The 15,031-nt window shown below is 34.0% G+C and overlaps 1 protein-coding gene across 2 annotated transcripts in view; it reads left to right on the plus strand.

Annotated features, from left to right (window-relative positions):
- Positions 1-13,677, plus strand: part of LOC109457487 (signal recognition particle subunit SRP54) — a 69,197-nt gene extending 55,520 nt beyond the window's left edge. Inside the window, exons 2-5 of one of the 2 annotated variants that reach the window (XM_019750460.2) lie at positions 916-1,089; positions 9,490-9,556; positions 10,621-10,718; positions 12,405-13,677. In XM_019750460.2, coding sequence (XP_019606019.1) covers positions 916-1,089; positions 9,490-9,556; positions 10,621-10,718; positions 12,405-12,611 — 546 coding nt within the window. In that variant the 3' untranslated portion in view covers positions 12,612-13,677. The remainder of the gene's footprint in view (positions 1-915; positions 1,090-9,489; positions 9,557-10,620; positions 10,719-12,404) is intronic. The other variant, XM_074328141.1, reaches the window with a different exon arrangement.
- The last annotated feature ends 1,354 nt before the right edge of the window (positions 13,678-15,031 follow it).

Below are 15,031 nucleotides of genomic sequence, written 5' to 3' on the forward strand. Positions count from 1 at the left end.
CTATATGTATGAAGTAAAATTATTATTTACCTAGTAGTGGAATTTTAATGTATTTAGAATTCCATAGACTACATATTATAACTTTAAAATTCATAAACTCTTTTTACTATCAGGAAAACTCTGTTGTCACCTATATGTTATTGACTAAGAAATTTGGAAGTTCAGGGAGAACACTGATGGTCTGCTTTCCAGATCTGGTTTACAAATGAGTTTTATTTGGCCTGCACAATGCTTTAAAATTATTTTCAATTCAATGTCCTTAGTTGGGGCATTCTCCAAAGGGACTATCCTGCCATCTTTAGCTTTACTCATTTTTGGTACCTGTTTGGCCCTAAAAGCCATTTGAATTTGGGGCTCCTGTTCTGAGAAAGATGAGGTTCAGAGTTAAACTGAACTGGTTTTGATTTGCTTGCACATAGCTAAGCTCACATCCAAAGACTTAGGAGAGTTGCCTGATATAAACTGTTATTTTATTTTACACATCTAACATGTATATGTCTGTCTGTATGATTTTCCTTTGATATTACACATTAATCCTGCCATAATTGTGCGTTACTCTTTAAAATAGTTGATGTCCAGCATGTCTTCACATATTACATACAGCATTGGAATTGCTATGACTTGAAGTCTGGTGCATGATATCTTAGCTTTTGGCGTATACAAAAGCTTAATTGGTTAAGTTCTATTTTTTCACCTCAGTAGTGAGTATACAGATTTTGCTTTATTATTCGTTGAACTCTTCTTAGATGCTATTGACACTCTTGTGATTGTTTTATTGTTTTAAAAATACTGTTTAAGGATTGGCTTATGTTTCTTTATTCCCTAAAATAAAGCAACCCAGAATTTCTTTTGTCATATTAAAGAAAATTAATCTCACTTGAAATTCTCATTTTCTTAATTTCTTATTGACATTAGATGAGTAATGAAAGAGTCTTTGAAAATGTAGAACTAGGAGTCATCGGAAAAAAGAAGAAAGCCCCAAGGAGAGTCATCCACTTCGTTAGTGGTGAAACAATGGAAGAATACAGCACAGATGAAGATGAAGTTGATGGCCTGCAGAAGAAAGATGTTTTGCCTACTGTTGATCCGGTGCGTTTGATACTGGTGATCCTTTTGTCAGTGGGTTTTGTTTTGATTGATGTTTCTCCCAAAACATTGAATGGAAGGGGACTTGTGAGGTTTAAATCAACTATATTCTGATTATAAAGTTATGTATTACGATTTTGGTAGAAAGTAGGATTTTTATACAATATGGGTGGAAGCATTTCCTGCATTTCAGTAGACTGAAATAGTTTGTTTTTGAGTGTCAGAGTTCTTTGTCAGTGTGGATAGGTTTTTTTAAGATTTATCTTACTAGAGTGCTTGATTTCCAGTCCCTTTGAATTAAGGACTGTACTGCCATGATAGTTCCCACCCCAAACTTAAAGGAGTTGTCAGGTTTTTTGCATATTGCCTCAAGTTTTGATTAGAAGATAGATGTGTACAGTTCTTAATTTTATATGCCTCACTAGCTAAATTTAAGAATTTCTAAGTTATGAAAGATGTGACTGGGGTGGCCAGTTAGCTCAGTTGTTCGGCGCGTGGTACTCTTAACAACAAGGTTGCCCGTTCAATCCCCACATGGGCCACTGTGAGCTGCGCCCTCCACAACTGGATTAAAACAACTACGTGATGGAGCTGATGGGTCCTGGAAAAACACACTTGAATAAATAAAAGTTAAAAAAAAAGTGACTATAAAATTGTAAGACTATATGTATATATTTTAAAAAGTAGTATTGCCCTTCAATGTCTTCATTTTAAGAGTTCAGTTGATCAAATATTGACTGACGTTCTAACAGGTACTGTTTTAGGCACTGGTGATACAGTAATGGGCAATGTACATTTCTCTTCTATGTTAGTGGACAGACAGGAAGTAAACAAATATATACTATAATTTTCAGACTTTTAAAAGTGCTATGAAGAAAATAAGCAAAGTAGCAAGATGGAGAATTATTTATGTTTGATTCAAAAAAACGTTATTACTTGTTTTTCATCAGATTGGGCTCTAAGTAAATTTTGGTTATTAAAAAGAAATCAGATCCAGATTCTCTACTAGAGAAAGTATTCAAAGGACTGTGTAATATACTCTGAAGGCAATTTCAAATATATGCAGAATATTGCAGAGATGTTTCACACAGTGGAAGTATTGTTGGAATAAGTGTCTTTCTTTTAAATTACTTGGTAGGGATTAGTTTTTATTTGTATAAATTTGTACGTATAGGTATGTTTTTCGAAGTTATTCTCTCAAAAATTGCCCTCTGTTTACATAGCAACATAATAAAGGCATTGCATAGAAAAAAAAATTGCATTCTTACTGCTTTCGTAAAGATTTCTTTTTTTTTAAGCTTTCTTGAGATACAATTCACATAGTAGTTTAGACTATCTTCTTAGCAGTTATAAGTTTTTGTATGTTACATATTCATTTATCTCAGAGTATTTTCTCTTCCTTTTTGATTTTTTTCTTTGATCTTTTGGTTATTTAAGAGTATGTTGTTTACTTCCCACATGTTTGTGAGTTTCCCACATTCTTTTTTCTATTAATGATTTCTAATTTCACATGGAAAACATACTTTATATTATTTCTATCTTTTTAAATTTATAGCGGTTTATTTTATGGCCTAGCTTATGGTTTGTCTTGGAGAATGTTCTGTACATACTTGAGAAGAATGTATATTCTGTTGTTGTAGTATTCTATAGATGGCTGTTAGGTCTGCTTGATTTATAGTGTTGTTCAAGTCTTCTGTTTCTTTGATGATCTTCTGCCTAGTTGTCCTATTCATTATTGAAAATGGAGTATTGAAGCCTCGAATTATTATTGTTGAATTGTCTATTTCTCCCTTCTGTCAGTTTTTGTTCTTTGAGCCCCCTTATTGAATTTTTCATTTTAGTGATTATACTTTTCAACTCCAGAATTTCCATTTGGTTCTATTTTATAATTTATCTCCATTAATATTACCTGTTTGATGCAACATTGTTATCATATCTTCCTTTATTTCTTTAATTATGATTTCATTAATTCTTTGAACATACTTTTGTAAAGGCTGCTTTGAAATTTTTTCTGTTAAATCCAACATCTGGTCATTCTCACAGGTAGTTTCTCTTGCCTGTTTTTTTTCTCCCCATGTATGGGTCATACTTTATATGTCTCATAATTTTTTGTTGGAAACTGGACATTTTAGATAACATTTTGTAGCAACTCTGGGTACTGCCCCCGGGGTCTTGATTTTATTATTTGTTTTGTTGATTTATTTAGTGACTGCTGGGTTTGTTTAGTGAAGTTGTCTCCGCCCCACCCTCTGTTCTCTGCTACAAATTAGCTGGCCTATAGCTTAGCCTGTATCTTCATAGAATCTAAGAATTTCCTCCCAGTAATCATTCACCACAGTCTGCACTGATTTTGAGACCACCTGAGGCTTGGACTTTCCCACCTCTGCTGCAAATGAAGGCAGTTCATTTGGGAAGAGATTTGGAGCTATGTTTTATGGCCTACTTTTCCCCCTGGGCAAAATCTCTAAACCAGAGCTTTGAAATTAGGGGTTAGAGACAGTGGGGCATTTCTCTCTGAGTGACTCCCCTACTTCAGGAGCTGACTACTTGGCGGGGGTGTGGTCTTCTTGGCTTGCCTCTTCCGTGTGGAACCACTGCGTTATGAACTTGGGTCAGGGTGATTACTATGCCAGTACTCTCAGTGGCACCATGTCCAAGAAAGAGCCTCCATTTCATGAGTAGTAGATTATGGAAGAAGGGAATGCCCACCAGTCAACTGCTTTCACCTTAGTAATAGTCAGCTTGTGGGCAGGATGAGAAATGCTGATTGGCGTTCTGTTTCTCTTGGGAAGAAAGCCCTCTGATTGGAAACTGGGGCTAGACCAATTCCTGTGTTCTTAGCTGTACCAGTCTGGAGTTGAGTTTATATTTCACTTTGCTGAGAAGGCAGTGAGGGAGAGTGGTCTTGGCTCAGTTACCATGCACTCTTGCATTTCTTACCCAGTTTTGATATATTTTCTTGAATAGACATTTCTTCATTTGTTGTATGCCCATAGGACTATTTCCAGATGCTTTAAATGTTTGTTTTTAATAATTTTCACCAGTTTCACCAGTTTTCACCAGTTTCAGTAGGTCCCCAGAATTTCTCATATTGTTATGCTGGAAGTCCATATCCACTCTTAAAATCTTTAATTGCCTTGTATATAGTATGTTGCCATTAGAATTTATTTGAATTTCTAGGCTTAAACTAACAGGTTCCCGGGTGATAAGAAACCTGTCTAATATTTCCTTCACTAGGAGGCAACGTGAGTATCAGAAACTTGGTTTTTAGTATTGGCTCGATCCTGTGATAGTCACCGCTCTTTGACAAAAACTTAACTCTCATTGCACTTCCATGATTATTTAAAAAAAGGTAACATTTGCCTCATCTATATTCAGTGTTGTTTTTGAAATTAAATGAGATAATGCATATGAAAATTCATTGAAAATGACTGAGAACTATATGCATGCAAGGTAATATTAGTTAAAGCAAATATAATAGGTAGCACAAGAAATCTTACTCAAGAGGCAATTTTAGAATTCCATTGGAATTTGAAAACCCATGACTAATTTAAAATTTTTCCCTATAGTTCTTACTAAAGATTTATTTTAGAGTTTATGAAATTAATTTGTTTGATGGCTCCATTCCTGAACTCTTTATTGTGAAGTTTTCAAGTTATGTTTTCCTTGGTGGTAGTTCATCTCTTCTAGAGTACAGTGATTTTGGGGCAAATAGGAGCTGCTATTATATATTAATGTAATACAAAATAATGTAATATATAATATACTATATATTATATACTATGTATAATGTATATAATATAATATTGCCAGTAGGAATTTTATAAACTCAACCTGAAGGCAACAGTTGACATTTTTATAAATAAAATTTTTACAAAAAACAATCTAGTACAATTCATGAAGAATTTATAATGAACAAATAGGACTATCCATGTTGACTAAGTTAACCAGGATAAAACAGTAACAATTACTTAAATCTTTTGCTAAAAGAGGTACTTTTTTTGGTGTGCAAGTTTTCATTGCTGCCCGAACTGCAAATGTGTTCATCTGGTTTATTATTTATGCATGCATATATTAATATTAGTCTGTTACTGTTTTTCTTTAATGCTGTAGCTTAATATAGACCTCTGATTATCAAGCAAGCTTACAGTAATTTTTTTTATTCCTAAGTAGTTTTTTGGAGGGAAATTTTAAACCTTAATAGACTGTATTATAGTTTACTTCAGCCACTGAGGATTTGCCCACTGAATCTTTTTTTGTCCAGAATTAACTTCCTTTGTGATTTCCATTTCCAAAAAGATTGTTAAAGCTTACAGCCAACCAAGATGTCCACCTGCATAACTTTATCAATTTTTTTCCTGGAAAAATAAGCACATCTTAAATGCCATTAGAAAGTTACCACTTGAATATTTAACTTTTTAAAAAAATCTTGAAAAGGCAGAATTTAATTACACATTGGATTTTACAAAGTGTACCAATAAAATGTTTTTCTCTCTTGCACTTCTCTCATAGCATCCATTGGTTTTTAAAAAAATTGTGATAGAACACTTAACATGAGAACTACCCTCTTAACCAATTTTTAAATGTACAGTACAGTATTGTTAACTGTAGGCGCAACATGGTACAGAAGAGCTCTAGAACTTAATCATCTTATGTAACTGAAACTTTATACCCATTGAATAATAACTCCCCGATTCCCTGCTTTCCCGAGTCCCTCGCAACCACTATTTTACTCTCTGCTTCTGTGTGTTGGATTATTTTAGATACCTCATGTAAGTAGAATCATGCAGTATTTTACCTTCTGTGACTGGCTTTTATGACCTAGGATAATGTCCTGAAGGTTCATCCATGTTGTTGCATATGGCAGGATTCCCTTTTTAAAAGCTGAATAATATTCCATATATGTGTGTACCACGTTTTCTTTACCCATTCATTATCAGTGGACCTTTAGGTTGTTTCCACATCTTGGCTATTGTGAATAATGCTGCAGTGATCATGGGAATGCAAATACTTCTTTGGGGTCCTGATTTCATTTCTTTTTGATAAATACCTGGAAGTGAGATTGTTGGATCATATAGTATTTCTATTTTTAATTTTTGAGGAACCTCCATACTGTTTTCCATAATGGCTGCACCATTTTACATTCCCACCAACAGTGCACAAGGGCTCCAGTTTCTCTACATCCTCACCAACGCTTGTGACTTTTGTTTCTTGGGAAGTTTTTTTGGGTAATAGCTATCCTAACAGATGTTAATAACTGAAGACAGAGCTGGCTTTACTTACTATGAAGAGCAGACATTGTATTTTCTATTTGCTTCTCATTCATCATAAATCTGATAAGACAAAGGAATTTTGAAAAGATGTCCTATATTTACATAGCAGATTTGTAAAACATACCAATTAAAAAAAAAACCCCTAACATTTAAGAATAAAGATTTAAGAATACTAAATATCAAATTTAAGAATTTGATACTTGATAGAAAATAAGAAATGGAGACCTAGATTTTTTTTACACTCTTGTGGTAATTCTTTCCCTTAGATTTTTACCTTAGATGTGCCTTAAGTATAAACATATTTCCTGCAATTTATTTACCTTTTGATTTAGTTTTGATTAGGGTTCCTCAAATATGTATTTATGTGTGTATCTAAGTATATATGTTTTAAAATTTTGATTATGCACATAATTGTTACCTATATAAATGGGCTGATGCCTTTTGTAATATAGTCAGAACTCAAAATTATCTGGGCCCATTTTTCACCTGTCAAATTTTTGAAAAGGAAAAGCACAATATGCTGTAGTGAGAGTCCTAGGGAGCAGACAATCTCTTGCATTGTTGCTGAATATCGTAAATTTTCTGGTATAAACTTTTGCAGTGTAAAGGAAGAGCTTTCCATATGATTATATTTTTGGCCTAGTTATTCCACCTTTAGGAATTTAAGCATTTGGGAAATATGCGTAATATTTCAACATAGTAAGTGGGGAAAACAGGATAAAGTACAACAGTGTTTTAAAATATGTACTCATATATGCTCTGGAAAATATACTAAGCTATGTCAATGATAATTATCTATGGGTGGTTAAAAATGTAATTATCTATGGGTGGTGACTTACATTTTCTTTATACTTTGCTCCATTTTCTAAGTGTTGTATAATAAATAAACATTACTTGTCTAAAAGTAATTCTAAAAGTAAGTTGTTTAAAAAGAAAAGTAAAATATAGCAAGTCTTAATAGTTCCTTATGAAGGAAAAGATGGATACTTCATTATTCTTGAAGAAATGGATGCTTACATTTTTGGAGATGAATAAAATGAATCAACTTGAGTTTGCACCGTAAATTGTAAATCTTGAAGACCCACGATCTCATCCCAGTTCTATTACTGGAATAATGATAGCGGTAGTACTGTTGGCAGTGTTGACAGGGTTCTAGTGTTGGCTCTGAGCCACCTGTCCTTTTGATTCAGTAAGGTCAGTGTCTAAGCAAAGAGTCTATAAATTCATTCTGTATAACTGTGTGTTATGATAGATGTTACTGAGGAATCCTTATCCAGTTCCTCAGCTCTGGAGCAAGTTTGACTCTTTGGTAGTCGCAGTCTGGATGTTAGCAATTCTCTCTAGAAACAACCCCAGGAAAATTGATCCATTGAGAAATACATGCTTTCCTTCAAAAGCATGCTTAGTCTTTTTTAATATTTAGTCCTATTCTATACTTTTTGTACTTTCTTGGCCCTATCATTTACCATGTGTTATAGAAATTGGTTCCATTCCCTGCATTTCTGCACTGTTCATTTGCTGTAAAGACCATAAGGTAAACACTAAGGTCAAAGTATCTTAAACAGGACCCCTAAAATAACCCTTATCCCCACATAAGAGAGTCCTCCTGCTCTAAATATAGAAGGTACAGTAGATTTGATCAGGGAGTCAGAAATATATAGTATTGTCTTAGTTGAATGTATTTGCTTAGACATTCATTTTTGTGTAAATAGGAACTAAGGAGCTACCTTACTTGTGTGTCTTCTCAGGAATACCATCACAGAAATTGGCATACCTCCTTTTCATGGAAAGACTGTTATATGTTCCTGGCTCTCTGCTTTAGCCCATCTTGCCTGCCCACTCTTACAAATATATTCTCTCTATATATATATCTCTCTCTCTCTACACACACACGCACGCACACACATATGTATATATATACACACACATATATATATGTTGTATCATATATGATACAACTTTAATTTTTAAATTAACTTGAATTAAAAAGAAGTTGATAAGACAGACAGTAGTCACTCAAAATGACTTTGAAAACCCTCAGGTAAAAATATCTCCCTCTCTTAACCAGGAAGAAAAGGAAGTAACATTAAAACTGACAACCTGATCAGCTTTAGATATCAGAAAGGGAAGATACTTCCATCTCACCAACAGGACAGAAAGAGTTTCTTCCAGTGTCTACAGTTTTCATTCTGACAGATATTCTTGTGTTTGCTTTTTTAATACTCTTATAATCATTAACATATTTCAGCTAAGATGATGGACAAATTTATCTTTTTCTCCCTTCCTTGGGACCATTAAAATAATGATTAATGTATTTGATTGATTGCAGGCCCTGTACTATGTTTTCTTTTTAAATGAAAATAGTGGTACAATGAAGCATGTGGCAGGCTTCACAAAAGTATTCTATGGCCTTAACACGTTGCGTACAGATCACAAGAATCTTCACGAGGGATTTAAACCCCGCCATACGCAACGTGTTAACAGTACCAAGATCACCGATGGAGGTGTGTAACATAGAGTGCATTCTGCCAGGTCCTGGCCTACCCAACATACACTGAGTTTGTCTTGGATTATATGGTCTAATCCCTTTTTAATCCTTAAAGAAACAAAAAACTCAACTTGCCACTTATTGGTTCCTTATTTTCCCACCATTAAAGTTCATTTGGTATGCCCTTATCCCGCTTAATTTCGCTGAACCTTAATTCCTCATTATACCATAAGGGTTTTGTTCTGTGTAATTTCTTAAGGTCTCTTTCCATTGACTGCACACTTCCTCTGATGTGCTTATGAACAGTGAAGACAAAAAAGCAGCATGACAGGAGAAAGGAAGGCTCTGAATATTCCACTCTTAAGTAATTAAGACTATGACTTACCCCCTCCACTTCAGTGGCTTCTGCTTGTTTTGGTTACTGCACAGGCTTAAGGTGGTGGTAGTTATAGCGGGGAATGTAAAATGTTTTTGTGGAATCCTGACTATCAAACTTACAAACTTTTTATTGGATTATAGTCTGTTTGTAGCACTGTCTATAGCATATTTTACGTGCCTACCAAGTATTGACTACTTCATTCTGGCCTAAATATATACAATGAGTTTATGTATGAATGTTGCTAACTTGACTTCTTGTTGCAGACAAAACTTACCTGGGGCCCCTACTTATGGTTTTACATGCTTCGTGCTGCCACATCAACCCTCTCAGGTATTACTTTTCTGTTTGAATATTGTATAGCTACTATAATATGCTCCAGGAGCTTTGCCAAATGGGGTGTTTCAGTAATGAAGGAGAAACAATAGGGAGTTAATCACTCTTGCTAGCTAGTATTAAAAGGTATTAATCTAACTGGTACTTAACCTTAAAATATTCTTCACCTTCTGGTGTGTGTGTGTAAAGAATTGAAAATGGCTATATTAATTTAAATACAATTTTCATATTCTTGAACATTTTCTGTTATCAACTGTTTTGTAATTTTATCACTTGTTTCTCTACTGATACTGTTCTCATTCTGTTTGCTTATTCTAAAGCCTGTAATTATAGTTCATTTTTATTTCTTTAATATTTCATTTCTTAAGTTATAACTTAAGATATAACTAAGTCATATGAAGGAAATAAACTATCAATTTATGAGTTAATCATTCTAATTTTAAATATAGGTATTAAATCATAAAACTTTCCTCTGCCTCCAATTTTAACTCCCTCATAGCTCCTGTCACTTACTGTTTTTTAAGATCTAATTTTGAATAATAATTCATTGAACATACATTTATTGAGCACTCAGTATATGCTAGACAGTTTGGTGTCATGAAAGAACATAAGCTTTACATTCAGACTTGGATTGAATTTTGGATCTGCTTTGTCAGCCTGGCCAGTTCTTCACCTCTCTGAGTCTAACTTTTCACAGTGCGTGGCATGAGGCAGGCACTCGGTGAGTGTTACAGTACAAGCCATTCCTCTCGTCCAGCCCAGTGGTATCCCAGCCCTCTAAGAGTACACATTTTTATTTTTAAAGACATATAAAACAAATAACAAATAATTATAATACCTGGTGGTTAGATATTATTGGGGGTGTTATCAGGAGCCCATAAGGAGCCAAAAGTGCTTCTTGGGGGAAATCAGGGTGTTATATACAGAGAGATGTACTCAATGTTCATCTCTCTCTGAGGGCAGGGACTACAACTTTTGTATTTCTCCAGTGTCTTGCACATAGAAAGTGCTCAAGAAATCTTTATGGAATTGTGTAAGCCATTTAACTTTTGTATCTTTAGTGTGTGACTTTCTTGGAGAGAAGATTGCATCCGTTTTGGGCATCAGCACCCCAAAATACCAGTATGCCATTGATGAGTATTACCGGATGAAGAAGGAGGTATGTCTGCTGTTTACATTTTCTTGATTCAGTTTGGTTTGCTGTGGACTTGATGGGTTGTATAATGAACACATGTATCTTCTAGGTGCCCAAAAGATAGCTCCCTTAACCTAGGTATTTCATTCCAGAGGCATTCATTTCTTTATCAAATTGACATACATTTTAGAATTTTTCAATACTGAAATTTCTCTAGGATCTATGTGTAAAATAAGCTAGATTTCATTGTGCTAGGTGTTATGGGGGGTGCCTTATATATGTCATTTTATTAATCTGCACACACCTCTATCTGGATTTTTATTCCAATTTTAAGATGAGGAAACAAGACCCAGTCTCTGTACTTAGGACACATGGACTAGTTGTAGAAGTAGAGTGGGTATGACGCATAGAAAATTACAAATACTAGAAGTGTGTAAGTGCCAGTTGTTAAGGCACAAAGATGTGAGGCAATTCTGTCTGTAGTGAGGTCTTAGGGTGGGAGTGAAATGAGTTTGGCCTTGAACATAGAGAACTTTTAGCACTTAAGAGTATGGGCCCTAGAACCAAAGTGTCTGAATTTAAATTCTGGCTCTGCCACTTGTAACTTTATAACCTTGGGCAAGATACTTACCTCTATAAGCCTGTTTTCTCATCTTTATAAAAAGGAAAATTGCAGCATCCATGCTCAGGGTCACTCTAAGGATTAAATGAGTTAATATGTAAAATAGAAGAGCACCTGGTTATATATATATTGATGAACATAAAATAAATATTAGCATCTTTTATTATTCTCCTTCAAGCAAAAGAGGAGAGCAATTCAGGTAAGGCTAGAATGTAGAGGCATGAAGATACATTGTGTGTTTAAGGGAATGGCAGGAATACAACTATATTGTCACTGGAGCATAGAGTACAACAGGAGAGTGGCTGGAGATGAATCTAGAAAGGTCAGCTAACTTTATGTGGTTTCAAAAATGTTTGACAAATGAAGTGTTTTTAACTGGACCAGCCTTGTTTAGAGCCTCATTACCCTATCGTGACTGACTATAATAGCCCCCTAAATGGTCTTTCTCATTCACTCTCAAGCAAGCTCTAGGTTAATCTTCCTATTATACTTACTCTGTACTGTCTACACATACTGCAGGGACCAATACAAATGCCACCTCCTCCGCTAATTTAGTAGTTCTGGAACTCGAATTTATTTTCTTTCTAAATCTCTATAGTCCTTATTCCTTTCTGTCTTAATGCTATTTTTACATCTTTCTTTACAGAGACTGCCTTATCTGTATACCAGGTGCTTACGGGAACACTAACCATGCTATATCCTTGTGAATAGAACACCTGTTCCACTGAATAGGCTGACACCCTATAATTGAAGTGATACTGTATTAGCTACTTTTTTATTTTGATTTGAATTAATCTGAAAAGATATAGCCCCTGTCAGAGTTAATTCAGGTATCATTTAAGCTAAGCAGTGCTGTACCATGTTTTTTTTTTTAAATAATATCACTTTTCTTAAAATGTCATACAATAGTTTTCATTTCAATTTGGGAACAGGGGAAAGGGAAGTATGTCTTATCTTAATTAGACCAAACTGAATTGGACATGAAAAAAAACAAAACAAAATAACACAGGCAGCTGAAAGTGGGGAAACAAATACTATTCCTTTTGGATATTTACATTTCAACTATTCTTGATATTTCCTTTTTTTAGGAAGAAGAAGAAGAAGAAGAAAACAGGATGTCTGAAGAAGCAGAAAGACAATACCAACAGAATAAGCTGCAGGCAGAATCTATTGTTCAGACAGATCAACCAGACACAGTGGTATCGAGTTCATTTGTGAATCTCAATTTTGAAATGGAGGGAGATTGTGAAGTAATTATGGAAGGCAAACAAAATCCAGTCTCTGTCCCACCATAGAATGGAATAACTATCAAACATCAAACTCTAAGGTGGTTTTTACACGAGAAACTTCCACATTCTCTGTTCAGTGGGACTTAATAACAGTTATTTATATTTTAAATTATCTGAAAAGGGAAAAATGTTTCTTTATTCTTAGGCTCTGTGTAGCAAAAGTCAGATCTGAAATTTGGGTATTTGTACTATGCTTTTACGGTGCGTCAAATTAGTATTTGGGTTTTAAAATGATCTTTAAAAAAAGTTAAGGACATTTTAAAGCCCTAACTGCAAATTAAGAAGTTAAATGATCAAGCTTGTCTGTAAGAAAAAAATATTTAAGTTGCTGATTAAAGCTAATTGGAACTGGTATTCCAAATCTCAGATTAAAATGAGGATTTTTTTCCCTCTAGATTTTCTCATGTTACATCTTACATTTATATATCTAACCATTAATTTCATACTAAGGATGGTTCATTGAGTGTGTTAATAAAAAGAGCAAGATAAAAGCACTTTGAATTTCCTTTCCTTGAGAATAACTTTATTTTATGTAAAGGTGATTGAGTTTATAACACCAAATATAAAATGGGTTTCCATTTTTAATGCATTTTTTAATACTTAATCTTGTATTCTTTCTCAGTAGTTATTCAAATTAAGTAACTAGCTTTGAACATAATGTTAAAAATACTAGTTATTGAATGAATTTATTAATGTATTTGGATTCAAGTGGTAATAATACCTAGTGATTGTCCACATGGCATCCTGATTATGTCACTCGTTCAGCCCTGAGTGCCTCCTGTGGGCCAAGTAGTTGTAGAGAGTGGGGTAGGGTTGGGGACTGATGAAGACTTAACCCTTCAGGGGCTCACTGTTAAATACTCTACAAGGTGCAATGGTAACGTCATAAAGATACTTGTCATTCACCACTTCAAAGTAACAGCAGTGGACAGTTTACTTGACCCAGGTTGGTCATCTCTTTACCCACTGTTATTAGCCATCCTTACAAGAGTATAGTATGAAACTAATTTTGAATATTATAATATTCTTAAATGTGTTCAGAATCTTGTGAGGTATCTGTATGACTAAATGTGAGTAATAAAAATGTGTGGCATATTTCAAGATAATGCTGTTCTTAAAAGCCTGTTCACAAATTTAAAGAGCTTTTAGAGATTAATTGTTAATAGCCTTCTAAATAGCATTATGTTTTCAATCTTAAATGTATTACATAAAGTAGAAACTCACAACATAGATACAGTGGGCCTATTATGGAATTCTGTTATCAATGAACATGAACATACAGCCACTATGTTCAGTTCTTCAACTGAAATGTGAAGGATTTATGAAAGGTATTTATTAGGAATCTTTGGTTACATAGATTCATGGTGTGGTGGTTCATGGCATGGTAATCTTTTTAGTTATGGGTGAAAACTTTATATAATTTAGTGCTTAAAGGATTAATCATCAGGTTATGTAATTGTCACCAAAAATTAGTTTACCAATAGCTCTAAAATATGCTAACTTTGATGTCTTCCCTCTAATTTTTTAACTTCATTTGAGATAGTACCTCCAACTCAGATATTTAGTTATCCAGTGAAGGCATGCATATCTAAAGGTGATCTGAATCTTCTCCCCCTAGAGGTGCTAGATAAAACTAGAAACTTTTCTGATTGTAGTAGAAGGAAGATGATTTATGAAGGTTTTATGTTTCTTGAACTTTACTTTCTCTGCTTGTCCCACAGTGGCCAGTTTGTAATGTTTACATAGTGATTTACTGTGCCTTAAAATTTTTATATTTTTATTTATGCAAACTATAAAATTTCCCATAAATGCATTAAATGGTTTTGTCTTATTTTTAAGCCTCTTTCAGTTTTTCTTCTTTCAACCCTTTTAATATCTACTGTTCCCTCTGGATCACAGTTTATGATATTCTGTCCTCTTCTTTCATCTCATAAAAACTAAACATGACAGTATAATTGAGAACCTTTACAATAAAATAAATTCTCTAACAAAAATCCTTAACAAAATGTAGTTAAGTTGTATAAAATGTAACCATGGTATTGGTTAATAAAGCTAGACAAATTTTTTGTACTAATTTTAATTCAAATATTAACTTGAATACTTTGTATTGAAACATCCTATTAAAAGAAATGTTTAATTCAACACTTGTAACCCAAAAATGAAACAGCTTTACCCTAATGAATGGGGAAGTTTGTAATCTTTGATATACATAATACTTTAGTAGACGACTCAATGTTAAATGATATTATAATTTAAACTATCCTTCAAATATTGAAATCCTTTTTTTCTTCTTTTTTATAAATTTTATTGGGGAATACTGAGGGACAGTGTTTCTCCAGGGCCCATCAGCTCCAAGTTGTCCTTCAATCTAGTGGAGGGTGCAGCTCAGCTTCAAGTCCAGCCGTTTTCAATCGTTAGTTGCAGGG

This window comes from Rhinolophus sinicus, linkage group LG03 (genome assembly GCF_036562045.2).
Source record: "Rhinolophus sinicus isolate RSC01 linkage group LG03, ASM3656204v1, whole genome shotgun sequence".
Taxonomy (NCBI): Eukaryota; Metazoa; Chordata; class Mammalia; order Chiroptera; family Rhinolophidae; genus Rhinolophus; species Rhinolophus sinicus.